Genomic DNA, 27961 nt, shown 5'->3' with positions numbered 1-27961 from the left:
GTACTTTTTACCTCCTCTAATTTGCACAAATTTTAAATCACATATGTCAATATAAATTAATTTTAGAGGGGTTGTGCTTCTTTCCACTGAATGGAAAGACAATTTTATCATTTTAGCTTCAACACATATTTCATGTTTATGTGTTGGATCAACATTAAATGTTGGTAATAAATTTAAATTCACAAGTCATCGCAAAGTGTTATAGTTTACATGTCCAAGTCTAATATGCATAAATTAGAACACTCGACCAGATAAGTAGAATTTATAATTTTATTGCCATTGAATTCACGGTGTACAACAATTACATTCATTTTAAATAAACCATTCTCCATGACGAATGACTTGACCATTTTTTGTCAATACATATTTATTTGGCTTAAACACTAGCCTGAATCTAGCTCTGACAAGAGTCGATCGTAATACTAAATTCTTCTAAATGTCAGGAACATGAAGCACATCAATTAGTGTCACTTCTTTGTCTAATATCATCTTTAGTACCAGCTTGCCAAAACTAACAATGTTGGAAGTTACAGAATTACCCATGATTAGTTTTCTCCCATTAATAGGGGTATAAGTTGAAAAGTGAGCCTTGTCAGAGCAAATGTGTTGTGTGGCACCAGTATTGACTCATCACTTCCTTGGATTGTCTACCAAGCACCAGTATTGACTCATCACTTCCTTGGATTGTCTACCAAGTTGGCTCCAAATACAATGACAGTCGGGTCTAATTCTGACATGTCTATTAGCGTTGACTTATCTTCAGTTATGTGCACTTGAGTGACTTTCTTTGGACGTCGGCAGTGTTTGGCCCTGTGATTTGGTTTGCCATAATTGTGGTATATTCCTTGGAACTTCTTGACCCTCCCCTGGCTCTATCCTTTGCCGAGATACTTTCTTTTCTTACTAGTGTTTAGTTCCAGTAGATTTACCTTTTCAAATATAGGCATTTTATTGATTATAATTGCTTGCAATTGTTCAATCCACAGTATTACAATCAAATCCTCAAGTCTCATCTCTTTCCGCTTATGCTTTAGATAATTTTTGAATTCCCTCCATGAAGGTGAAAGTTTCTCGATTATCGTAGTAACTTGAAAGGACTCATTCATTGTCATGCCTTCAGCATGCAGATTATGTAGGATCAACTGCAGCTCTTGAACTTGAGTTGTCACAATCTTAGAATTAATCATCTTGAAGTCTAAGAATTTGCGGACAGTGAATTTCTTCAATTTGGCATCTTCTATTTTGTACTTCATTTCGAGAGATTCCCATAACTCCTTTGCAGTCGTCATTGGATTATATACGTTATATAATGTGTTATCCAAGCCATTGAGGATATTGTTTCGACATAAGAAGTCACTATGTTCCCAAGCATCATATGCCACCCTCTTTCCTTTATCAGTCTCGTCTTGAGATATAGAGGGGGAATCTTCACGTAAGAACCTAGCAAGGTTCAACGTGGTTAGGTAAAATAGCATTTTTTGCTGTCACCTCTTGAAATCGATACCCGTAAACTTCTTCGATTTTTTGACATGCGCCGATGGAACAAGAGTCGCCGATGATGAATCCATCAAGATTGCACAAAAAAAAATCATCTTAAAATTGTTGGTTCTGGTGATGGTGCAATCTGAACGTGGGTAAAATGAAGTCTAACACCGCTTTGGTGAAGTCAAAGCTAGAGTTGAACTCTATCTCTTTAAGACAAATTTGCCTTGCATGCAGTACTCGCGGAACACGACAATCGTCTCCCAAGATGTAACGATTTTATCTTGCGATAGCAACACTGCAAATCGCAAGAGCTCCGAACTGAAGAAGCTTCTCGAACTCTCCAATGCAAGTATGGAATGCAATGCTTACTTTGCTTGGAATGAATTGAGTGATTCAAATGAAGATGTAAGGGATCTTATTTATACTAAATGAAGGAGTATAAGAACCTCTTGGTTCAATTAGATCTCATCCATCCATTTTGAATTGGATGATGTAGATCACATCCTTTCCTAAGAGACACACTACCTCTTCATTAGATGTCACTCTTTAAAAATCAATGAATGAGATTGAGTCATTGGGTACTTAAACCTTTCAAGTTGGATAAATAAGATTTGTCAATCTTGATCCAACGATCTAGATTTAATTTCTTATTTAGATTTCCAACACCTTTTACGTGGTTATTATTTAATTCCCTAAATAATATAATATTTAGTCAAGTTGTCACCTTTTTTCTTAAAATGATCATATTAGCATGTTCTTTCCTTCTGTTTCAATTTTTATGCAAGTTATCCTTAAATAGAATGATCCGGCGATAAGAACAGGGGACCCTCGTTGTAAGGGGTCAACGCCACGTGGAAGTCAAAGAGCCGGGCGGTCCATCGAAGAAGGTCGGACCAGCTAGGCCGACCGGAGAAGGGGTCTGACCGATCGGGCGGCCGCCCGGTGTTCGGCCGATGGCAAAAGGCACCCCTATAGGAGTCGGGGTTCCGACGCTCATTGGGCAAGATCGTAGGGCCGAGCGGACAGCACACTCGGCCGAAGACATGAAGCATACTGCTAACAGTCGCCACTACACTACCGATAATTTCCCTAGCGGACCATCATATATGACCGGTCGGACGGAAGGTAGAGGTGGGCCGGTCGGACGCCCGGCAGGAGTACGGGGAAAAAGACAAGGGACATCTTCTGACAGCGGATATGCTCCACATGTAGGCCATACGCCAAATCTTATGACGGGGTTCCGCTATCCCATCAAGGACATGTCTGGACTGTAGCAGTATGGGTCAGGTAAGCTTCCTGACAGACACATACCGAGGTATGGGCTACGGACACGTATGTACCTCAGTGGACGTGCAGGAGCTCTTTCACCGCTCTATATAAAGAGTCTCATACTTCGCCGGAGGTACACATTCTAATATTTTGAGAGCCACTTTTTCACTGCTTGCTTGTCTGACTTGAGCGTTGGAGGGTCGCCACCGGGAACCCTTTCCCGGCCCAACTTCTATGCAGGTTCGCCGGAGGTTCGTGCAACCAGTCGAAGATCCACGTCAGCAGCCAGGGAGCGCCACGTGCCCAGCGTCCGTTGATTCATCATTCGGACAGGATCATAGAGCAAGATTTAGTCACATCGTTGCCTTAACAGGCTTTCTTTCCATTTTGATATTTCATCTCGTATTACTAGGAAAATGGAAAGTCCAAGAGGATGGTGAGCTAGGAGCCCCGAGAGGATTGAGAGCCAGGAGTCTCGATAAGGTCAGAAGCTGGGAGTTCTGAGTGGGTCAGGAGCCTGGAGCCCCGAGAAGGTCAAGAGCCAGGAGTCCTGAGAGTCGGGAGCTAAGATCTCGAAAAGGTCAGAAGACGAAAGTCTTGAGAGAGTTGGGAGCCAGGAGTCTCGAGAAGATCAGGAATCAAGAAGCCCAAGGGACTTTGGGGCCAGGAGGCCCAAGAGGTTTCAGATCCGGGAAGGCCAAGGGGCTTAGGAGCCAGGAGTCGGACCTTGGACCTATCTTTACAACCACTTTGGCAGCTTCATCATCCTTCCATCTACGTGGAATCCTACTCATCCTTACCTGGACCACAAGTTTCCCCTTCAAGTCTAATCGAATGAGGTGGTGGTCTGACTGACTAGACAATTTTGGTAATCAGAATAATTCCTACCAACTCGACTTTAGCCATGTAGTAGATGTTGGAATGTATACTAAAAGTCTAGCTTTTTGTATAAACATTTACTTAGAAATAAGAATCATATTGGTCAAATATCTACATTTATAAGTTAAGTGTAGTAGTTCAATTAATTTATATTGTAGATAACATGGTGTGTGGTGTCACACACAGAAGATCATGTTATCAATTCCTTATAAATATAAACAGTAGCTCACGACTTAGATGAAAAGGAACAAACCATTGGAATAGTCAGAGTGTAATTAGGTATTAGTTTATCTTGACTGATAAATTACACTAGTACACTCTGAGTGTATTGAGCAGGATCATTTAAGGTAAGTTCTTTTTATACTGACTTAATAAAAGAACAAGACCTTAGTTATTATAAAAGTGTGTGCTCTTAATCCTAATATAATAACAAGCGCATATATTTAGTATTTATTTCTTTGACTTATCAAAGGGTGAGATTTAGTTTGATAAATTAATAGGCCCGATAAGTTGGGAAATGATATTACTTATAGTGTGTGTTGTTGATTATAGAAAGAAACTGTGTCCTAGTAATCTAGATTGATAATGTCCCCAAGAGGAGCTCATAAGGATTGTCATGTTAAACCCTGCAAGTGGACTTAGTCCGACACGACAATAAGGTTGAGTGGTATTACTCTTGGACTAAGATATTAATTAAAGTGAGTTGTTAGTAACTCAATTAATTAATGGACATCCGACATCTTAAACACAAGGAGATTAACACACTCATGATAAGAAGGAGCCCAAAATGTAATTTAGGATTGGTGCGGTAGTTCAATAATAATTCTTTAGTGGAATGAATTATTATCGATGAAATTATGTTGGGTGTTCGGGGCGAACACGGGAAGCTAAATTTCATCGGGAGACAAAATCAATTCCTCCTCTCGGTCCCTATCGTAGCCTCTTATTAATAAATTATTATACCCACCTATACCCACCTTTATACCCATTCTAAGGTCGGCCAAGCAAGCTTGGGTCGGCCAAGCAAATAGGATGAGCTAAGTTGTGTGGTCGGCCCTAGCTTGAATCCAAGCTTGGTGTGGTCGGCCACATTAAATTAAAAAAGATTTTATTTTTTAAATCTTTCTTATGTGAATACCATGGTTTTAAAAGAGAGTTTTAAAATTAAATCTTTCCTTTTATAGCTTTCTACAAAAGATTAAGTGAAAGGTTTGATATCTTTCCTTATTTGTAGTTAAAAGGAAGATTTTAATTTTTGATAAAACTTTCCTTTTATGAAACCATCCTCATGATTTTAAAAGAGAGTTTTAAAATTAAATTGTCCCTTTTATAGTTTCTACAAAAGATTAAGAAAAGATTTGATATCTTTCCTTATTTGTAGATTGAAAGGAAAATTTTAATTTTTGATAAAACTTTCCTTTTATGAAATCATGTTCATGATTTTAAAAGAGATTTTTAAAATTAAATTTTTCCTATTATAGTTTTTACAAAAGATTAAAAAAAGATTTGATATCTTTCCTTATTCGTAGATTGAGAGGAAGATTTTAATTTAAAAAAAATCCTTTTTGGAAATCATCAACATGTTTTAATAGAGAGATTTTAATTTATAAAATTTCCTTTCATAACCAACCATGAAGGGAAAAATTAATAGAGAAATTTTTATTTTAAAAATTTCCGGAAACAAATTAGGAAGTTTTAATTCTTGTGATTAAAACTTTTCTTGCTTGGAGAATTAGAGGTGGTCGGCCACTTTAATAAAAGAAAAAGAAATTATTTTTTATCAATTAAATTTTTATTTTCATGGAAAAGAAAATAAGGAAGTTTTTATTAAAACTTTCCTTATTTACCAAGACCAAGGATTATAAAAGAGGGAGGGGGTGCCTTCACAAAAAACAACTCTCTTCTATTCCTCTCCTCTTTTCCTTGGTGTGGTCGGCCCTCTTATTCTCCCTTTTCCTTTTTCTTTCTTCTCCTTGGCCGAACCTCATCATCTCTTGGAGCTTGGAAGGTGGCCGGATCTTGCTAGGAGAAGGAGGAGGAAAAGGAGGCTTTGTTTCTAGCATCCTTTAGAGCTTGGTGGTGGTGGCTGAGACTTGCTATCTCTTGGAGAAATTTGCTTGGCCGAAACTTGGAAGAAGAAAGAAGAAGGGCTTGGGTGGTTCTCATCTTGGAAGATCATCGCCCACACGACGTCTGAGATAAGAAGAGGAATACAGTAGAAGATCAAGAGGTTGTTGCATACAAAGAAAGGTATAACTAGTAATTATTTTTCGCATCATACTAGTTTTTCTTTGTATGAATTCCAAACACAAGAGACTAGAGATTCTAGATGTTCGGGTTTGTTTCGAATTTGTGTTTCTTTTATTTTTCGATCTTGTGATTCGATTATTTTTTTTTGTTAAGCCTAGAGTTATATAAGGAAATTAAATATTGAATTTCGTTAAGAGGCTTTGTCGAGGCAGTGGTAGATGTTCCCATACCCAAGAAGGTCAAGTGCCTCACCATGTTTGACCTGGGAGTCGATTTCTGAAATAAATATTTAATTAAATTTGTAACCTAGGTGGATTTGGATCTATAATATTAAGTATCGTTTGCGATACAAGTCTAAACCACTAGGAACAGATAAGTTAAATTTGGAATCAATAATGTTAAGTTCCGTTTGCGATTCTGAATTTAATTTCTAAAGAATGCAATAGGTTGTTAGGAAAGGTTCAGGACTTATACAAAATTTTTGTACAAGGGAACTGGTACGATATTTCTAGGATCAGCCAACAGTAGATCCCCTGCACATTTCCGAGGGGATTGTGCATTAATTTGCGACGTATACATGTCTTCATTCTCTTAAATGTCATAACTCCTTTTAAGCACATTGCATGCATCATATATCTTGATTCAAGAGCCTAGAATGTGTTAGTAATCCTCCGAGATGACATCATACTAATGTGATGAGATCGATATCAGTGAAGTCCGCATGTCTTTTTTAGTAAGTAATGATTATCTTGGAATTTTTCCTCTTGCCTGCAAGATTACATGGTCACAAATTTGTCCCGCCTTTTTGACAACAAAGATCCAACACTCCTTTTTGAACAAGCCAGGTTATATTAAGGTGAATAAGAATATTTTGTATTCTTATCATTTTTCTTCGTCGCTACCTCTTCGTCTTCATCTTCCTCTTTTGAGTTTTCTCCTTTGGGTTTCCTACATCCAGTAAGTAACTTCAACCTGTTCTTACAATCTCTTTTCTTTCGGTTTGTTAGTAGTATTCTCCATGGCCAGCTAATCTTCCTTCACTCCCTGATATAGGTTTGTCACCTCTAATTTTATTGAGACCTCTCTAGATCAACAAAGAACTTTTTTTAAGAAATCTTAATCGATCACCTGTTAAGACTTCTGAATGGCAACGACCACCCTGACTGTCCTCCTCCAGGCTTTGCAACCTTTTTCCGCAGTCATATGGTAGGTGGTCTACGCTTTCCTCTTTATGGATTATTTATAGAAGTGTCCCAATATTTTTGCATCTCCTTATCCCAGCTTGGTCCCAACTCCTTCGCATTCTAACTGGTGTCATGATCCTTTTCCACTTATATTGCATTCCACTTTCTCTTCACTTTTTCCAATTTTTTTCTATCCCAGAATGATGGAAGATTAAGTCTTCTTTTACTATTCTCACTCTAAGCTTAGTTTGATTAAGGAACTCCCCTCATCTCATAAGAGGTAGAAGCTCCAATTCTTCTTTGTCAAACTCTCAAATCCTATCTCATGGCCAACTCGTTGGCAACGGGAACTGCCTTCTCTTACAACTCTGAAAAATTATCATCTGAAGCAAGGTTACTTCAGCGTCACTCAAAAACTACTTTGTTTGCAATTTAACAACAGTGTTTTGCTTGAGGAGAGACTCTTATACATGTTTGATCTCAGCCCCCAACTAACTCCCCTCATAGGTCCATTTGGTAAGATTTCTTACTTTTTTGAATTTTTATGTCTAACTGAATGCTTATTATTCTTTTCAGTTGACACGATGATGAAGACATCCTTGAACAAGGTGATGAAGCTCACAACCGCCAAGTTAGAAATGCACTGAGTGGAGATCGTGGATCTCATGGAGGCAACTCCAAAGGGAGGAGCAATACCGACCCTAGCCATAGCCTCAAGAGAGAGCGCTCAACTAGTAGAAAAAGCTCTTAGCCCAATTAGGGAATCAGACCCTCATACGGGTCAATCTATTATTCCCCTACCAACTTTGTCAGCAGAGTCGGAGGTTTGGTTCTCCTCTGAATTTCTAGAAAAAGGTGTCGTCCATATGGCCCTTCTATTGATCAAGCAAGTACTTCCACCTCGACACCTATTTAGTTGATCCTTTAACGCCCCCTAATTCAAGGGGCTTTCCAACGACATATATCCTCCCCTTAGCGCCCCCTTCACGGTCACTCAAAACTCTAACTTCCCATCCCCCTCTTGAAGCAAGAACTCCTTCCATGAGAGCTGACTCATCTCAGGCCCTCGAGAATCTACAAGATGATAATATTCCTTTTGAGTTTGCTCAAGATTCAGCCTCAAGTGAGCCTAGTGTTAATGTCGCCATTTGTGGTCTTGCAGCCCTTGCCTAGAGGGATGGGAAAGCAAAAGCCCTGCCATGCATATGCGAGATTTGGCGAACTCACTCATGCGAGTGGGGGCTTAGCAGATGTCTCAACTGATGATCTTTGGTTGGAAGTATCCCGAGATCAACCAGGGTCATCGAGATTTAAGGGTTCATATTGCTAAATTGGTAGCCCGGTTGGCTACGACTCCCTCCCCAGAAGTCTTAGTTGTTGCCTCCTCCCTAGAAGTCTTGGCTATGGCTCATTAAGAAGTAATCAATGCTCAATTAGTGATTGATTGCTTGAAGCGCCTACAATCGAACCCTACCATGTTGTCCAAGCAACCATCTCCTGATTGAGAAGAAGGATATATGAGGTAACTGCTGAGAGGATCAACCTGGCTTATAGCATCAGTCAGTTGCAGGTGGAGAGGAACACCTTGATGACAGTAGCAACTTATATGCATGCCAAATTGGACGTTATGGCAACCAACAAAGTTGCTATTAAGGCCGAGTTGGTCGTTAGTCAGCGAGAGTTAGGGAGCTTAAGGGTGGAACTGAGAGCCACTAGAGAAGAAGCCACATCGAACAAGGCATATGTGGAAACCCTTCGTGGTGATTTAGAGGCCACCAGTATTGTTGTTGAGGATGCCCGAGCCAAGGTGTAAAGTCAGGAGGTCTCTTTGATGGAACTATAGACTATTTTTGAGAGGTTAGAGATATAGAAGAACCAACTAGAGAGTCAAGCATCCCACTTGAAAGAGCACTGGGTGGGAAAAGATGAGCACTGGGTCATCAAAAAGAAGGAATTCCTTCAATCAGAAGAATGTTAGATATGGTCAACACTCATTTTGTCTGAATGGTGTGTCATAGGATCGATGACACCTTAAAGCAATTGGTAGAGAGCGAAAAGCTTCCAGTGAACTTCCCCCTTTTAATCATTGACCTCCTAAAAATTAATGAGAATATCCCCGAACAAGATATCACTAACCTGTAAATTTCTATTTTGTAAATCTTCTTCTAATATCAATGAAAATATTTAGTTCTATGTGGTGAACCTTTTTTGTTGTAACGGTGGCAATGGTCTCGATCTTGGAAGAATCTCAAACCCGACTACCTTCAAGTCGAGAGAGTTTTGGCCCTCAAATGGACAGGGTGATACGGTACTCGCTTGACCCTTGTACGAAGGTGAGCCCACTATTGCTGCCGGGAGGATCTCGACCCTAACTACGTCGAATTCCATAGGAGTTTGGGCCCTAAAAATGGTATGGTGTATGAAAGAGAGTCTGCTACCACAGCCAGGAGGATCTCGACCTTGATTACATCCAAGTCTAGGGGAGTTTGGGCCCTGAAAAGGACACGGTGATGGAGTACTCACTTGACCCTTGTACGAAGGGGAGTCCGCTATTGTAGTGGAAAGGATCTCAACCTCTACTAACCTTGAAAAGGACACGATGACATGGTACTCTCTTGACCCTTGTACAAAAGGGAATTCGCTACCGCAGCTGGGAGGATCTTGACTCTGATTATGTCCAAGTCTGAGGGAGTTTGAGCTCTGAAAAGGACATGACAATATAGTACTCACTCGACTCTTGTACAAAGGGGAGTCCGCTATCGTAGCCGGGAGGATCTCGACCCCGACTACATCCAATTCCGGGGGAGTTTGGCCCCTGAAAAGAACACGACAACACGGTACTCGCTTAACCCTCGACCTCAACTACATCCAAGTCCGGAGAAGTTTGAGCCCTGTAAAGGACACGGTGATATGGTACTCGCTTGACCCTTGTACGAAGGGGAGTCTGCTACCATAGCCGGGAGGATCTCGACCCAACTACATTCAAGTCTGGGAAGTTTGTGCGTTGAAAAGGATACAATGATATGGTACTCTCTCGACCTTTGTACAAAGGGGAGCTCACTATTGTAGCCGGGAGGATCCCGACCCCGATTACGTCCAAGTCAAGGGAATTTGGTCCTGAAAAAGATACGGTGATACGGTACTTACTCGACCCTTGCATGAAGGGGAGTCTGCTACTGTAGTCGAGAGGATCTCGACCCCAACAACATCCAAGTTGAGAGAGTTTGGTGCCAAACCTACTTTAAAAGAAGGAATATGCTATTTTATTAATAATAATACACACTTGACATCGGTATACCTTTGAAATATTTTTAAAGAAATAAAAAAATCTTCGGTACAATAAGGTTTAAAATGATTGACGCTCCATTGTCAATCAAGCTTTTTACCATCCGTATCTTCTAAATAATTGGATCTTGAGTTTAGCTTGCTAATTACTTGAAAAGATCCTCCCCATTGTGACTCCAATTTGCTCACATCTCCTACATGCTTAATCTTCTTCCAGACTAGATCTCCTACTTGGAATGCACGAGGGATAACACATCTGTTATATCTAGTGCACATACATTGTTGATACGCTTTAAGACGAGTGGCTACTTGTTCTCGAGTCTCAATGACTAAATCAAGATCAAGAAGTCATTGTTCACAATTATCCAGCCCATAAGTGTTTTTTCGGATAGATTATTCTCTAATTTCTACAAGGACAATTGCTACTCCTCCAGGATAAAAAGTGGGCATTCTTATGCTCTCTCATGGTGTGGTTTGGTAAGCCCACAAAATGTTAGGTAATTCATGCACCCAACTGTCTTTCACATAATTTAATTTGATCTTAAGTTCTCACACTATTTCCTGATTAACCACCTCAATTTGACCATTACTATGTGGATATGCTACTGAGATGAAAGCTTGTTAAATTCCAAATCCTTCGAACCATTCTCTCAATTGCCGCCCTTGGAACTGCCGATCATTGTTAGAAACAAGCTTTTAAGGAACTCCGTATCATCAAATAATTTTCTTCTATAAGAATTTTTTTAGCGCATCTTTAGTTATTTGTGCTAACACCTCTACTTCAACCCACTAAGAAAAATAATCCACAACAAGTATGAGGAATTTTTTCTATTGAGGTCCAATCAGGAAAGACTCGATAATATACATGCCCCAATGATCGAAGGGGATTGTCACTGTGGAAGTTTTCAATAATCCAGTCAAGTGGTGAGAAAGGTTTTGATATTTTTGACAAAGAATACAGGCTGCAATGAATCAAGTGGTGTCGGCTTGTATTGATGGGCAAAAATATCCAGCTAATAACATTTTTCAAGCGAGTGCCCTTCCTACTACATGATTTTCATAGATGCCCTTGTAAACTTCCCTTATCACATATTCAGCGTCTTCAAGATCAAGGCACTAAAGGAGAGGACTTGAGAAAGATCTCTGATACAACATGTCCGCTACTAGAGTAAAATGAGAAAATTTTCTTTTGACCAACCGGGCCTATTCAAGGTAACCAGGTAGGACTCCTTGCTTAAGGTAGGTGATGATAGGTGTTCTCCAATCAGCATGTTCATTTTGGCTCAAGTTTTGTTAAATATGGGAAACTAATAGAGTTTGAGACATGCATTCATCTGTTTTCCACACTGTCAAGGTACTTGCTAATTTAGCTAACTCATTTGCCTTTTGGTTATCTGCTCGATGGATCTTTTGCAAGGTAACTTCTTGGAAGTTACCTTTTAATTTCTCAAAAATGTCCGCATATTTTTATAATTAATTATTTTTAATTTTAAAACTTTCCTCTAGTTGTTGAGTTACAAATTGAGAATCTGAATATATAACTACTTGGAAAGTCTTGACCTGTTTAGTCGCCTGGTCTTGTGAGTAAAGCCTCATACTCAACTTCATTGTTAGATGCCTGGAAATCCAATTCAACGAAAAATTGGAGCACCTCTTCTTTAGGAGAGATTAATAAGATATCGACTCCATTCTCTCTTACTTGGTAAAGGAGCCATCTACAAAAAATTTTCAAACTTCTTCTGTTCCCTAGTCAAGAATTTCTGTCAGAAAATCTGCCAAGGCTCATGCTTTAGTAGTTGTTCATAGATGATATTGAATATCGTATTCACTTAATTCAATAGTCCACTTGATTAACTTACCTAACGCCTCAAGTTTAGTTAATATCTAGCCAAATTACTATTAGTAAGAATTGTAATCAGGTGAGCAAGGAAATAAGGTCTTAACCATCAGGCTGTGAGAATCGGTCCAAAAGTTAATTTCTCAATATTACTGTCTTCTCTTGGCATCCTTCAATAAATATCCTCTGAAATAGATAGGAAGTTGTATCTCATCTTCTTCGAAAAGTAAGACCACTACTACGACTCCCTCTGATGTCACTAAATATATCCATAACCTTTCTCCTGTCACTGATTTGGAGAGCAAAGATAATCTAGATAAATATTCTTTTAATTCAGCAAAAACTTCATCACACTTGGAGTCTCATTTGAACTTGGAGGCTTTCCTTAATATCTTTAAAAGGGTAAACTTTGATCAGCTGACTGAGAGATGAACCGAGAGAGTGTTGTAATATGTCCAACTAATCGCTGTGCTTCTTTGAGGTTTCGGGATAGCGACATATTCTGAAGGGATTATACTTTCTCAGGGTTTGTCTTGACTTCTCGCTCAGTCATGATGTACCCAAGAAATTTTCCATTCGTGACCTCAAATATGCACTTACTAGGATTAAGCTTTAGCCCATGTTGCTAGAGAGTACAACATGTTTTCTCAATGTTTAATATCAATGTGTTTGATTGAACTAACTTAATCAAGATATCATCAACATACACCTCGATATTCCTCCTGATTTTATGTTTGAAGACCCGATCTGCCATTAATAAGTTGCCCCTGTATTTTTTTATCCGAAAAGCATAACCACATAACAAAAGATTCCCTTTAAAGTAACAAAACTAACATTTTCTTAATCTTATGAGACAAAGAATCTAATGATGACCTTGATAAACATTCGGCATATATATAAGCTCACATCCAGAGGTAGAATCTACCAATTGATCGATACGGGATAGAGGATAACAATGTTTCGGGCAAGCCTTGTAAAGATCACAAAAATTGACATAGATTCTCCACTTGCCTCCCGATTTAGGTACTAGCACCACATTAGTGAGTCAGGTAGGAAATTGAACTTCCCATATGTGTCCTGCTTCCATTAATCTAGTGATCTCCACTTGAATTATTTGATCTTGTTTTGAAGAGAAGTTGTATTTTTTCTACCGGATAGATTTAACTTCAAGGAGCGGGTTGAGTCGGTGGACCATTAAAGTTGGTGAAACTCCTTTAACATCTTTTGAAGACCAAGCAAAGAGGTCATCGTTATACAAAAGGCACATGATCAACTCTAGCTTCGACTCTGAGGGAAGGTGGGTGGCTACTCGAGTAACTTCGTCTAGTAGGTTGGGGTGCATTTGTACACTTTCATCATTCTCTTCTATCACAAATATTGGCATCTTCTAGATGGTTTGAACAACACTAACTTGAGTTTGGTGACTTTTACGCGAATTGCTTCAGATTATGTCAACATAGTATTTTCTAGCCATCAATTGGTTGTCTTTCACCTCCCTGACTTAGTTTCCTACCAAGAATTTGATCTTCTGATGAAAAGTAGATACTATGGCTTGGAATGTACTCAATGTTGGCTTGCCCAATATGACATTATAGGCCAAGATGGTATTTACTATGATAAAAAAAAATTGTCGAGCCCTCATTAACGGCTCCTCCCCTAGAGAATGGGAGAGATTAATTGGCCCAGTGGCTTATACCTCTTGCCCTGTGAAACTATATAGGGGAGTGTGTATAGGATGAAGTTCTTATCCATCTAGTTGCTTCTAATCAAAAGCATATTGAAAGATGATATTGGCAGAACTGCCAGTGTCAATGAATACTCTCTTTACTTGATAATTTGCAATGAAAACCTCAATTACTAAAGTATCATCGTGAGTAGCCTCAACTTCCACCAGATCATCGGATCCAAAACTTATGGAAGGACCCTAGCTTCTCCCCTGACTAGTACTAATAGCATAATATTCTAGTCTTCTACCTTGAACTTTTCGAGCTCGAGTGGAATCTCCATCCATGAGTCCACTAGAAATTATGTTTACGGTGTGTCAAGCACTAACTTTCCATGAGCTAGTATCTTTTTCTTTGATATTTAGTTGGGATCAAGAGGATTTTTAAGGTTCCTTTGAAGGGAAATGAGACCATCGATTCATGGATTGTTTCTTTTTGTGATGATGACCGAACTTATATGGTTTAGGAGATTTTCTTTTGCTTGGCTCACTCCGTTTGGCACTCCGCTGCTCAGCTATTTGTTTTAACTTCCTGGCATATTGTTGATAATCTCGTATGGAGTGAGTACTTGATTGATGATAAGCATAATACTAAGTTACCTCGGGGGGTTGTTGTTCAGATTTGAGAGGAGTTTGGACCATCTCTACATTTTGCACCACCTTCTCCCCTTTCCAACTAAATTCTCAACTTTGCAAGGGCGGGGGAGGAGCTTTCAATTCTTGATGAGTGGTGACAGGAATTGGAGTTGAAGTTGATATCTCCTTTTTCTTTCCCGACAAGGCTTCCTCTACTTAAATATACCTAAGCGCTACTTGTAACCCTTTGAAGCTACTTGGAGGTTTTTTCACCAAGGATCTGAAAAAATGCGCGTCAATCAAACCTTACGAAAAAAATGCTAACCTATACCTCTGGGGTAACCAAAGAGATATCCATGACTACTCGATTAAACCGCTGTAAGTATTCCTTCAAGGGTTCCTTGAATCTCTGTCATAGGGCGAACAAATCATGAGGTTTCTTTTGGTATCTTCGACTGATTGCGAAATACTACATGAATAGACTTTAAATTTTTCGACACTTGACACCATCCAAGTATTAGTGTAACCAAGAAGCATTTTCAAACTTACATATGTGGTCCTCTGGTTCTGTAATACCATTATACTCCCCAATTTATGGTACTCGAAAGTGTTTTGGTAATTCATCCTATAGGATATCTTTTGAAAATGAAAGGCCTTGTGGAGTCTTTGAAATACCAAAATTAGGACCAGTTCCTTTGGGGGAAACTCTTGATGAGGAGTTTCGTCCAAAGATTCAGTAGAAAGTTCTCCAATCATGGACTTACCCATCGGTAGGGGAGAAATTGCCTGTGACATTCCTGTTAGCTATGTTACCTTTTGGTGTGTTGGCATCGCTTCAACTAACAGGGGGTGGTTCAGTGGAAGATTTGCCCGAGGGTTGTCCCTTCAACATTGCTTATACATTAGCAACCACAAATTTATTGAAGTCCTCTGTTACCATGGCTATAACCTTAGGTCTTTCAGCATCATCCATCTTCATGTTCCAATTCAGGTATTAACTCAATGTTCCCATAGACGGTACTAATTTGATCCTATCCATGAACGTCGACTGATGATTCACCAGTGAACTAGCTAGATGGCTAACTTAATCGCCAATAGTTGAATGGCAAGGAAGACAACGATATGATCTAAAACCTATGCAAAAGAAAAACAGCAACCAAAAAGAGGATTTGGGTGACGGCCAAGGAGTTCTCCGACGTAGCGACTCCGACGCTCAAGATAGAGAAGAAGATGAAGATTAGGGTTTTTATATGTAGAGTGACATAGGCATATGTATATGTGTACCTGGGAAGTTATGAAGGATTTTTTTTATAGAGAAACCACATACCTTTTCCTTATTTTCCTTTTACGTGGTTATTATTTAATTCCCTAAATAATGTAAGATTTAGTCAAGTCGTCGCCTTTTTTCTTAAAATGATCATATTAACAGGTTCTTTCCTTCCATTTTGATTGTTATGCTAGTTATTCATTAAATAGACAAAGATTTAGTCACACCATCATCTTTTTCCTAAAATAACAGGATTAACATACTTTCTTTCCATGTTGATATTTTGTCTCATATTACTGAGAAAAGAGGAAGTCTGAGAGGTTGGTGAGCCAGGAGTCCCAAGTGGGTCAGGAGTCAAGAGTCCTGAGAAGGTCAGGAGTCAAGAGTCCTGAGAAGGTCAGGAGTCTGGAGTCCCGAGTGGGTCAGGAACCAGGAATCCCTAGAAGGTTAGGAGTCGGGATTCCCGAGAGGGTTAGGAGCCAAGAGTCCCGAGATGGTTAGGAACCAGGAAGCCCGAGGGACTTTAGGGACAGGACACCCGAGGTTCTGGAGCCGGGAAGCCCAAGGGGCTTTGGAACTAGGAGTCGAACCTTGGACCTATCTTTGGAACCACTTTGGCAACTTCATTATCCTTCCATCTACATCGCATCCTACTAATCCTTACTCGGATTAGGATCAAATTGAGAAGATATGACTGAGAATCGAGATATATCATTTGGTTTAGCACCTTAGTGTTGGTGCAATCGCCTTTACTCTGTTTGAGCAATACATTTAATAGAGTTTAGTCAAATTGATCAAGTAGTTTGGTCAAGGTTGATCTTGGTGAGAGAATCCAAACAAGTCAAGATTAATTGGATACTTATAAATTAGTGATAAAGTCCACGCAGGTCAAAGTGTTATTGTAGGATCATTTGCACTTTAGAGACAAGATGAATCACGTGTAATTTAAAAATAAAATAAAATTTATCAAAAATTCAAGTGTGTGGAAGAATAAAAACCGAGTGAGACAAGACAAAGAATAACACATGATCAGTAATTTGGTTCGTAACCCGGTGACTACTACTGCAAGGCTCATGCCCCCTTTAGACGTTTTCGATGGACAATTCACTAAATTCCCTCCCAAAGAACCTTCGATCAAAGAGATCAAATACAAGGATGAAGAAAATGTAATACACTACACTTTCTTATGCAAATAAAATAATAATAACAATGAATTATTTTACTGACAATGGGAGCTCGACGCCAATATGGTTCTTATTGTAGAAGTTGGCTCAAGCATGAGTTCGACACAATACTATCTCAACACGGCAGTAAAAAGATGAAAGCACAGCAAAATCAAGTTGAAGCTTTATCAAAAATTAATGTCTTGAGTTGTGATCGAAGACTTTTTTTATAAGGCATTGGGGGCGCCTCGATTTATCTGGGGCACCTCAGTTCATCTGAGGCGCCTACATGCATGTTGATATAATCTGAAGACGGCTGCATTTATCCTCTTCAGGGCACTTCCAAAGGATCTAAGGTGCCTCGAAAGAATCTCAGATGCCTCCAATAGATCTAAGGCACCTCTCATGCGTCGAAGCTCATCCTTTACGCTTATCAACTTCGAGGTGCTTCTAGTAATTTGAGGCCCCCTCTACTGCTTCTTCTTTGGGGTGCCTCCAATTACCCGAGGCACCTTTGTTCACTTGAAGTGCCTCTGTTCACTCGAGACGCCTCCAACCAACTAAAGTGCCTAGAGTATTGTTCATTATAGCTTGACTTTTTTCTTCAAGCTCCTGCAAAAACATGTTAGTCCAATAACAAAAGTACCTACAAAAAGAGTTAGCACAAATGCATGAACAATTTATATATTTGTGAATTAGATCCTATATAACTAAGATCAAGATCTAGTATTGGTCTTAACTTAGATTTTCAAGTTGGATCAACGCCTAAGTTAACCTCACTGGATCTCTCTCCTTTAATTACTTACCTGACTTACCATTTGCATAATTATGTCTAATCTCCTGGCCCACTAGAACTTCTTGTCATATATCACATCTGGACTTCAGCAGATTGTCTAATCTTGCTGACCCAACTAGACTTTCTGCCAGATATCTGATCCTCTCTAATTTATCTAGGCTTCTTGTTAGTTATTTGGTCCTCCTAACTTAACTGGACTTCAGCATATATATCATTTTCTAGACTCGTCAAGCCTTTTAATCTGCACACTTAGTCCAAATATTAAAAAACACATGATCTAACTTTAATCTTTTATCATGCATCAAAACTTGAGTTTGATTATCAGTACTAATGTATCAACAATCTCCCTCTTACTATAAGAAAAAAGACTGAATGACAACGCTTTAAAAGCATTGTTTATGTGACTGAAAAAATATTATTAAAAGTATTATTGTTAAAAATCCATTCAAAGACAATATATAAAATATGTTGTTATTTTTTATAAAGACAACACTTTTACAATATATAAAAAATGTTATCTTTTTTAGCAAAGACAACTCATATGCAATGGAATAAAAGTGTGGTTTTTTAGCAAAGACAATATTTTTTTAATGGATAATATTAGTTTGCCTAGATATACATATTAGTTTCAACATATCTTGCTTCTTAAATTGAATTTTTTTGATAATATTATATGTTCTCGGAAATATATGAATACTCGTCTAAGATCAGAGCGTGTTCGGAGACCGAACCAAGGTTATTTGGTCTGGGCAACTAGGCATAGTTTCGAGTGATCGAATCTTGGCTTGGGCAACCGAAACAGGTCGAGTCAATCAGAAACTCCAAAATTGATCCAACCACATGTAAGACGATCTACGGATGAAGTTTGATCGAGCTCAAGGCGACCGAAAGTGTTCCAAGTGAACAGAAGTCGCGAAGTCAGCTTGATCCGGAGTTGAAGAGGATCAAACTTGTAAGTTGCTACAACTATATAATTATTATAATTATGGAATAATTACTGCCACAACTATATAATTGATATAAAATTATAATTACTAGTGATCGTGTGTAATATAATCCATTGAAATCACATTAACCCTTTATAATAAAATTAACTTGACTTTTGAAAATCTGAATTATTTAGGTCTTTAAAAATCCGAATTATTTGGATTTTCGAGTGTCACCCTTACGTTTAGAATCAAGAATTAATTATTTGGGTAAGATTCGTCAGACCCATGTAATAGTGCAACAATGTTGTTTGGATTTTCGAGTGTCACCCTTACGTTTAGAATCAAGAATTAATTATTTGGGTAAGATTCGTCAGACCCATGTAATAGTGCAATAATGCAAGGGTGACGCTAGAGAATCCTAGCAACGGGCTTTCCTATGGAAAAAATTAATTTAATTTAATATTATATTTATCTTAGTAAATAAAACTAAGAAAAATATATTTTTAAACATTGTCGGCCTAAAATATTTATAGAAGCTTTTTTGATCTTAGTATTGTCAATTCTAAGATGTGGGACTAAAGAAAACTATATTTTTTTATATAAAACAACCAGAGAAAATTAATAATGAGAACAATTTATAATAATACGCCGCAGCTGAGTCTCGAATTTTAGATCACTAATTGTTTCGCTTGTGGAATTACTAATAAACCTTGAAATTATTTTTAGTGTGAATAGAAAAAAGGATAATAACGTAAATTCATTTTAGACTTCATCAGTAAAGGGGAGAGATTTTTAATAAAATAGTAAGATTATAACTGTGTAACTATGAGATCCTAATTATTATAATATTATTAGAAATAAATAAAAAAAATATCCTTTTAATTTTTTTACTAAAAGATTTTATGGTCGTGTTTCCATATAATATATAAAAAATAATATAGTAGGTTGATGAATCAAACGATGAGTTGACTCTACGGGCAGAGAACTAAATAAAAAGTTCCCGTTCGTTTAATTGTTTACACCCTCTTAGTGAAACTTTTTTTTTTTTAGTGTATCATTATTATTTGAAAATTATCGACTGGAATTGTTTTAATAATTATACTGCTTAAATTTTATTAATGTTTACAGGTTTTCAATTTTATCAATTCTCACTGATTTTTTTCGGTTTTTACTCTGGTTCCTATAAGGACTTGTTTTAGAATAAAATAGGATCAAATTTTATTACGGACTTCCGATTGAACAGGTCCAATTGATTGGTTTGATCCTATTTTTAAAACATTGAATATGAGAAACCGTCAAGAAACAAATTCACTGGTTTGGTTGGTGCGATTTCAGAAACAGTTTGAGCAAAACAACGTACTACACTTTAATGCAGCGGCAATTTATCAAATGATACATCTGTTTGAATTGATCAAAAGATATATTATTTTGATATTTATTAAAAAGAGCACTTGAAACAAGTGCACTTCTCGTTCTATCCTCCTGATAAATTTAATTTTTTCTATATTTTTTTTAATTATTTTTCTCTCTCTTTTTTCTTTCCTTTTCTCTATGCATGCAACTTTATGTTTATTTTTCTTTTTCTCTCTTCTCTTTCTTCTCTCTTTGTATGGATGAATACCATATAGAAAATATTATAACATTTAAATATATTTAGAGAGATCATATCAAGTTCGGGTTGGGCCTAATATGATTTCATATCAAGTCCAACGTTAAGAATTTTGACGATTCTTCCTTATTACATTTTAACACTTCCGAAAAGTCAAAATAAACAATGGATAACATATTTAAACTCCTTGCAATCCACATAAACTGAAATGGATATAATCGGTGCTCTCTAAGTCCATCACTGGAGTTTGATCAAAATTCTCTAAGTCCATTACTGGGGTTTGATCAAAATTCACTGATGGACCTAAAGAGTTCCGATTGTACCTATTTCAGTTCTTGTGAATTGCTGAGGTTACAAGAAATTTAAATATGTTATTCATTATTTATTTCAATTTCTCCAAATTTATTTAAATATTATAAAAAATCAATTAACCTTATAAGATGTTATTAATACATTATTCATATATGGAAAAACGGAAACAAGAGAAGAGAAGAGAAGAGAAAAAAAAAATTAAGTGGAAAATTACAATGCATAAGAGAGAGAAAATTGATTGAGAAAAAAAATATAAAAGGATATAACTGGAAGAGCACTTTAAAAAGTATTTGATAAATATCAAAATGATATATGTTTTTGATAAATTCAAAAAATTAAATGCACTATTTGTAAATTACTGTTAATATAGCGTTGCACGGTTGCACGGTGAGAAAAATGTTAAAGTAAGCAGATGCCAATTATGCGAATTGAGCTCGTAGTGAGAGAAACACATTCCATAGTGAGAGAAACATCGACAACGGGGACGTATTTAAAATTATAAAATTATGCATCTTGTTTAAAGATGCATTTTAAAAAAATTACCCCTTCCGAGAGTCACCATGATGCTACATTCAAAAACAGATAGTACTATATTTAAAGTCAATATTATCTCCTCAGGATCATATAATAGTTAGCAAATTAGATATTGTCATCATTTTGGGATTTGAAATTTGACATAGTCAAAATAAATATCTTCCTTATATATTAGTTATTATTTCAAATATTAATAACCGTCCATGATTTATCTCTTCCATATTAACTTTAAAATAAATTAACAAGACACTGAAACAAACGTATTCAATTTTGTCATCATATTCAAAACTCAATATTATGATGCTACATTTAAAAATTCAGTATCACTTTAGTATAGTATAAATCTTAAAATTAACATGACAATAATGTTTACTTTAAAAATTAGTATTGTTCTTTCAATATAATACCGTAATAATTGACAGAAAGGATAAAATAAAAAATAATAAATATGTTAATGGTCAAATTTGGATCAATCCACATCCATAGTTATTATATTCATCTTCATCATGATCAGATATTTAACTTTCATCTACATTTTTAGACGCATCAAGAATTGATGAATTGAATATTTATTCTCACCTCTAAATTCATTCAATTGAATAACCTCTATACTAATTTTTTTTTTCATTTCATGGAACTACCATCCTTAACAAAAACAAATTATAAAGGAAGAATATTTTTATTAAAAATAATAAAAAAAATAATTTGTAATTTATATTACTTTACCAACTTTTAATGTTATTTAACATCATCTTTGATACTGTTTAAATTTTAAAATCAATATTACTACATTAATATATTTTAAAAACCAATATTAATACTAATTTTCAAATATCAACACCATACTATATTGAATTTTAAAGAACAACACTGTCTATAAGATGTAACAGAGACAGTTGACGCATGACATCTCTGACGTAATGATCAGGAGTCGATTCTCAAGAACTAATGATTTAAAATTTACCCACCATGTATCTAACGCTTGTGTACTTACTTTCCTTCATATCTATGGGATCGTTAATCTAATGACTCTATATTCAAAGAAAGGGGACAAGTTAATATATGGATTGATGATGAAAACGTTAAAAAATGAATGGATTAATATATATATATATATATATATATATATATATATATATATATATATATATATATATATATATATATATATATATATATTATTTAATTAAATATTTTAGTAAAATATAGATACGAATAAAATCCGAATTACAAAATTTTCATACTCAGATTATTTAATCTGATTAAAAAAATTCATTCCATACCGTCGTCTTTATCGGGAAATTTTAACATATTCAAAGTAAAAAAAATATATAAATTTTATATAACATTTTATTATAAATATCCTCCAATAAAGTTATCAAATTTAATATATGTATCTAAATATTAATTTTATTTTCCTTAAAAAATTATATTTAATTATGAATTGTAAATAAATAATAATTGTTTAATTATATATTAATTAAACGATTTATCCCTTTGGATAATTATAATTATATGTGTAAAAAAATGAACAATTATTAATAATGCCTTTATCTATTTATAATTAAACAACGTTTACGAAATTATAGTTTTGGAGTAGTCCTTCGTCGTAATTAATCCCTTCCGGTTGTTGGCTAGTGGAAGGAACAGGAGTCTCCCCCGCCGGCACCGTCTTCCTCCTTTTAGTCGACTGACCAGGCGAAGCAGGCGCTGCCGCCTTCGTCCTCGGCGAATGATCAGCGTCGTCGTCGACGGCTTCGTCGTCCTGCACGTGAGCGCAGCCGATGAGGTGGGGGAAGTTGAGGAGGGCGCGGGAGCCGCGGATGCGGAAGGCGGCCCGGTCGTAGGCCCGCGCCGCCTCCTCGGCGGTGTGGAAGGTTCCCAGCCAGACGCGGGCGCCGGCGCAGGCGGGGTCTCTGATCTCCGCCGCGTACTTCCCCCACGGCCTCCGGCGCACCCCCCGGAAGTTCATCCCCCTCGGCTGCCGCAGCACCCGTTGCCGCGCTGGCAATTGCGGTGCAACTGCTTGCGCGGTGGCGATTTGATCGCCGTCGCGGTCGTCGTCGAGGAGGTAGCTACGAATTGTGTCGAGGAAAGTGAGGTGGTGGTGGTTGGTCGAATCCAATAGCATGTCGGTTTCCATCGATGGCATGGATCTAGTTTAAGAGAAATTAGCGAATTTAGTGCGTAGCATTGGTGGGGATGAGGACGCAATATAAAGTATATATAATGGATAAAATTACAAGCATGTTCATGCATCTAATTAAAAATATATAGAATATCGAGTCGGCTTCAGGTGCATCGAAGCTTCCTGATGCATGGATGACGCTGATGCGTGATCGGTTATTGGCCAAGCCGCCACGTACATGATTTGCACGTGTGGAAAATTTGCACGTATATATAGTCAAGGACCTTAAAACAACCAGCTACGGAAGAAAGTTCTTCGTACATGCTCAATATAATTTTATAAAAGATATAAGTTCAAATTATTTGTGAGTTAACCATTCTTTATCATTTATTTGTGTTTCGCGATAGTAAATTTTTGTGGAACCGAATTCGTTATTTTCAGAATTAATCGGATTGTAGACTACCAAAAAAAAATAATAACTATCTATTTAAGATGGAGATTGTAAAGCTTTTTTATTTAAAAGGATACCTTCATAGCCCATTTATAGATTTTTTTTAAAATAGTTACTATCACGTGCATACTGATGGTCACAAACATATATAGATGGCTCAAAATCTTCATATAATTCCTCCGCAATCATTATTTCTTAAATTAGTGGCTAATAATAGTCGAGTAGTTGATATTGATCATGTAGATTACTGTAATTAATTATCAGTCAGTCGGGATTAATGACTGGAACAATGATTTTTTTTAATATATATATATGATCACAATCTCCACATATATATACTCTTAACCTCATATGATCGTCTATCATCCTAATATGATTCATTACTAGCCTTTTCTATATTTCTTCCTGGACCTTTCATCTTCTTTCATTTTGTTTCTTCCTGTTATTCCTCTTGTCATGTATTTAAGGCCAAATGATAAACTTGTAATGTAAGTAGAGCTAAGCATTTAATGTACGTAGGCGGCGTCGGCTATCCCTGGCCAAGTAATTAAGATTTTGGATTCTTTATATGCCCGAGTGGTGTCTCGGATATCTTGATCGATGTCGCGGCTACCTCGATCAATACCTCGTATGCCCGAGCAGGGACCTAGTGCTTAAACAGTATTCTATATGATCGAACGATGACTCAATTGCTTGGCACGTTAAAATAGAGTAAGAGATCAATCGGATACACTCGTCTGATCAGCTCATTGTACTCGATCGGGAGACCTTCATCCATATTAACCTTAACTGTGGCGGCCACCTCATCCTTAATAGCGCTTTCTTTACGTCACATGACATCCTCTACGACCCCGCATCAATGAACATGAAAGAAAACGCCTTCATGCCGATATCAACCCAAAAAAAATAAAAATAAAACAACAAGATGACTTTCAAAAACTAACAATCATGGCATTTTTCGACCGGGAAGGAAAGGTGCGTTTTTTTATGAGAGACAAAACATTCAACGGACAATTAATGACACTCGACGAGATGTTAGACCGGTTCATTTCATAGATCGATTGGAGAAGGTATAGAGAAAAGCGCTAATTCAAGAGGTTAGTGGGACCAAGTAAAAGATTGGTGGAGGGCAGTTGATCTCACGTGCTTCCTAGAAAAGGACGCATCTAAGAAGCTTCACTAGCCCACCTACACCATTAAAAAAAATCCAATCATCGCAATTCCAATTCCAATTCCAATTATTCCAAATCCAAAGTCTAGTCAATTCATCAAAATTAGGCTGCGCAATAACTAAAAATCTATTTCTTTTGGAATTGAGTGTAAATTTTTTATGGATAAATTAAAAAATACTTATAAAAATATATTTAAACTATCAGCGTTTTTAGGATTATCATTTGGAGAAAAATATATACAGTGCATCATAATTAAGATTTAACTCTCAGATATTTAGTTAATTATTTAAAGGGTCTATATATAGTATTATAGTATTGCTTGGGATAAAAAAAATGGTTTTATTATTTGTTAATTAACCGATTAAAAATTATTTCATTAATGCCGTAATTCAATAATATAATAGTAGACGAAGAAGAAAGATTCGCTAGTTCAAGAAATTTGATATTCAGGAAAGGCGGCTCCAATTACGATATATAATAAAAAAACACTATACTTATTTTTATTTAATTGATATTCTTATCAAAACAAACCACTGTTAATTTTGTCTCAAATACCATTCTGAACTTTGCTAACAGTAGTCACTAGTAACACTCTTGCTTCAGCGCTTCTGTAACTCGATGGAAGTTTGTCATCAAAAATTTTCAACTCATATATCTGATTAGAGAATCTGAAACTTTAACAGCAGAAAGAATGAAGCTTGTAGCCTTGTATTGTGCATCAGCAAAGGTAAATTTGCTCGAGAAACAGAACAGAAGGCAGTGCCTTTTGCAGCAATTAATATAAGAACAGGAGACGACTGCTCCTAATTAACACACTGTTTTAACATCGAGACAGCTTTTGATGGATATACAAGGTATTATGACCTATATATCAAACACTTCACACGTCATCAAACAAAGAGGCGGCAACAAACTGTATATGTGGACGATAGAGCAAATTTCTCACTGGGTTTTGTTAGCACTCAAGAAAATCAAAGACATAAATATACTCCTTTAAGATACTTCCTACACCTGTTCAGTTTTCCAGGCATGTAGTATCAACGAAAAACCAAGGCTTTGCAGGTGAGATTGTTTCAGAAGTTGTGATGTTGCAGACCAAGGAAAGAACTTTTCGGCCGAGAGGCATGTCTGGAACATGAAGACTGCATTGGCGTTCGGGGGACCGAAAAGCCAACTGTGAACATCCCAGAACACCTCGACGGGAAGGCCGTCGACTAGGATAGTTTGATTGCCGCGAAATTTCCACGCGAGTCGCTTGATCTGCATTACCCTTTTATTGTCGATGCATATCTCGAGGCATGGATCCTTGACGCCGACGGTGTCGCACTCTATTGAAACATCGTGAAAATTGCCGTTGTTGCAGAATTGAGCTTTCGTCGAATAGGAATTCCTGCCGTAGATGTGCTCTCTCTTGGCTATGAATGCTGCGCTTGACGGGCCAGGGACGGCGTTTGTCTTCTGACGGGCTTCGTGGGACAGATCGCCCAGCAGGAGGACTAGCTCATGGTCGACGACGACGGCGACGTAGTAACACTCTAGTGGCTCAGGCCCCGGTCCGAACTTGGCGGCGGAGAGATCCCAAAACAGGTTGATCTTGCCTTCCTCCACGTTCAAGCTCTTGAAGCCCTTTCTCTTGGAGAAAAGCCAAGGCTTGATCTCTAACTTGCAGGGCGACTCGCCGGCTAACTCATCGATTTCGATGCTGAGGCTTTGGCCCATCAGGTTCTTGCTCCATGTGACCGTGATCAGGGACGGACGGCCGAAGAGCTGCGCTTGGTAAAGACAAGTTACGAGGTTCTGGGCGGACTTGCTGTTGCCCCCCGACGACGATGAAGAGTCGGAGACCTGGATTCCGCTTTCGCCGAAGCAGGAAGGAAAATCCCTCATCCTGATGCCTCCGACCATCGATTCTTGCTTCGCAGTCACAGTCTCTTCATCTGATCAAGAAAAGAACTCAACGACTCAGCACAAACACTTCCCAAGGATAGTCCTTGTCATTAGATCATGTCAAACGACTGATAGTATTACATCAAAACACTCTCAATTGACGACCTCATGATTCTAAAATGAAGAAATAACCAAAATCTCAGTTTCAGAAATAGCTATAGTTTCGAGAAAGAGAAAAAGAGAGTACAAGTGGGAAGATCATTAATTATTCCACAAACACACTCAATGAACAAGCAAAAGAAGTTAAAATCATTTATCTAACTTCTTGCTTAAAGCAGACCGATACAGAACGGCCAGAGACTTCTCTGGCTCAAACGGTGAAGAACAAACAAATTATTACCTACGATTGGTTAAAGATGCTTCGAGATGAATAAACAACAACAACAAGAAGAGTTGGGACTTGCGAGTAGCTTACCTCAGACCATGGCCTGCTTTCTGTGAGTGCAGTGATTCGAGGACAGAACAGAGGTGTTGCTTCCTTCGGGAGGCAAAAGCCAAAAACCAAAGCTAATGGGAGAAGCAACTGAAGCAAGGTTGGATTGTGGAACCAAAAAAAAAAAACTGAATAGGAAAAAGGTAAAGGTGAGACTGTCAAAGGCAAAGGAGACAAAGAGGCAATCGTCACTATAGCAGCAAGCGCCTCCGCTCCCATCTCGTGCATCTGTAGTTATTACTCGCAGCAAATTGCAAGCTTTCCATTCCCCACTTGCTCCTGTTTCCCTCTCTCTCGCCTCTGGGAAACACTTTCACAGGCCACAGCCAGTGTTTTCACTTCGATCAGAAGGAACCGAGAAGAGGGAGGGAGGGAGGGAGGGGCCTTCTTTGCGAGTGAGAGCAACACGAGGCACATGAACGCATGAGCAGATCCCAACAAAAGCTTTATTGCCGTAGAATATCAACCGGCATCATGCCATTGCCTGTAACTTAACGACAATCAATGAAGCCCAAACGTTTGCTTTAATTGATCTTTTATGTTTCTTTTTCTTTTTTTAATTAAATATAAAGGAGGTGATGATGCATGAGCATGAAGTTGGAGTTATGAATGTGTGTTGTTTATCAGAGAAGATAAAGAAATGCAGACCTGAAACCTTATTGGAAATTGGAGATGTAAACAAAGAAAATTAGGGTGCGTTCATTTGTGTGTTTTTTATTTTTATTTTTTGAA

At 37.6% G+C, this 27961-nt stretch overlaps 2 protein-coding genes across 3 annotated transcripts; both read right to left on the bottom strand.

Moving 5' to 3' along the window:
• Nucleotides 1-22643: 22643 nt before the first annotated feature.
• LOC122012393 (ethylene-responsive transcription factor 2-like) lies at nucleotides 22644-23294 on the bottom strand. Its single transcript, XM_042568906.1, has one exon. It carries the CDS (start codon nucleotides 23248-23250, stop codon nucleotides 22663-22665), a length of 588 nt encoding a protein of 195 aa, XP_042424840.1. The 5' UTR covers nucleotides 23251-23294; the 3' UTR covers nucleotides 22644-22662.
• Nucleotides 23295-25596: 2302 nt separating this feature from the next.
• Nucleotides 25597-27590, bottom strand: LOC122008075. Of its 2 annotated transcripts, none has more exons than XM_042563657.1 (2): nucleotides 27212-27590; nucleotides 25597-26786 (listed from the first exon to the last, which is right to left on the bottom strand). In XM_042563657.1, the coding sequence occupies exon 2, from the start codon at nucleotides 26752-26754 to the stop codon at nucleotides 25855-25857; it is 900 nt and encodes a 299-aa protein (XP_042419591.1). In that variant the 5' UTR covers nucleotides 26755-26786; nucleotides 27212-27590; the 3' UTR covers nucleotides 25597-25854. The 2 variants fall into 2 exon arrangements, with proteins under 2 accessions (XP_042419591.1, XP_042419592.1); XM_042563658.1 differs by lacking the exon at nucleotides 27212-27590 and adding an exon at nucleotides 27137-27157.
• Between the last annotated feature and the right edge of the window lie 371 nt (nucleotides 27591-27961).

This window comes from Zingiber officinale, chromosome 8A (genome assembly GCF_018446385.1).
Source record: "Zingiber officinale cultivar Zhangliang chromosome 8A, Zo_v1.1, whole genome shotgun sequence".
Classification (NCBI taxonomy): Eukaryota; Viridiplantae; Streptophyta; class Magnoliopsida; order Zingiberales; family Zingiberaceae; genus Zingiber; species Zingiber officinale.
This window is presented reverse-complemented; position numbering and strand designations above follow the sequence as displayed.

Excerpts from the sequence above, each read along its gene's own strand:
- LOC122012393 (XM_042568906.1), bottom strand. The coding sequence starts at position 23,250 with ATGCCATCGATGGAAACCGACATGCTATTGGATTCGACCAACCACCAC.
- LOC122008075 (XM_042563657.1), bottom strand. The coding sequence starts at position 26,754 with ATGGTCGGAGGCATCAGGATGAGGGATTTTCCTTCCTGCTTCGGCGAA.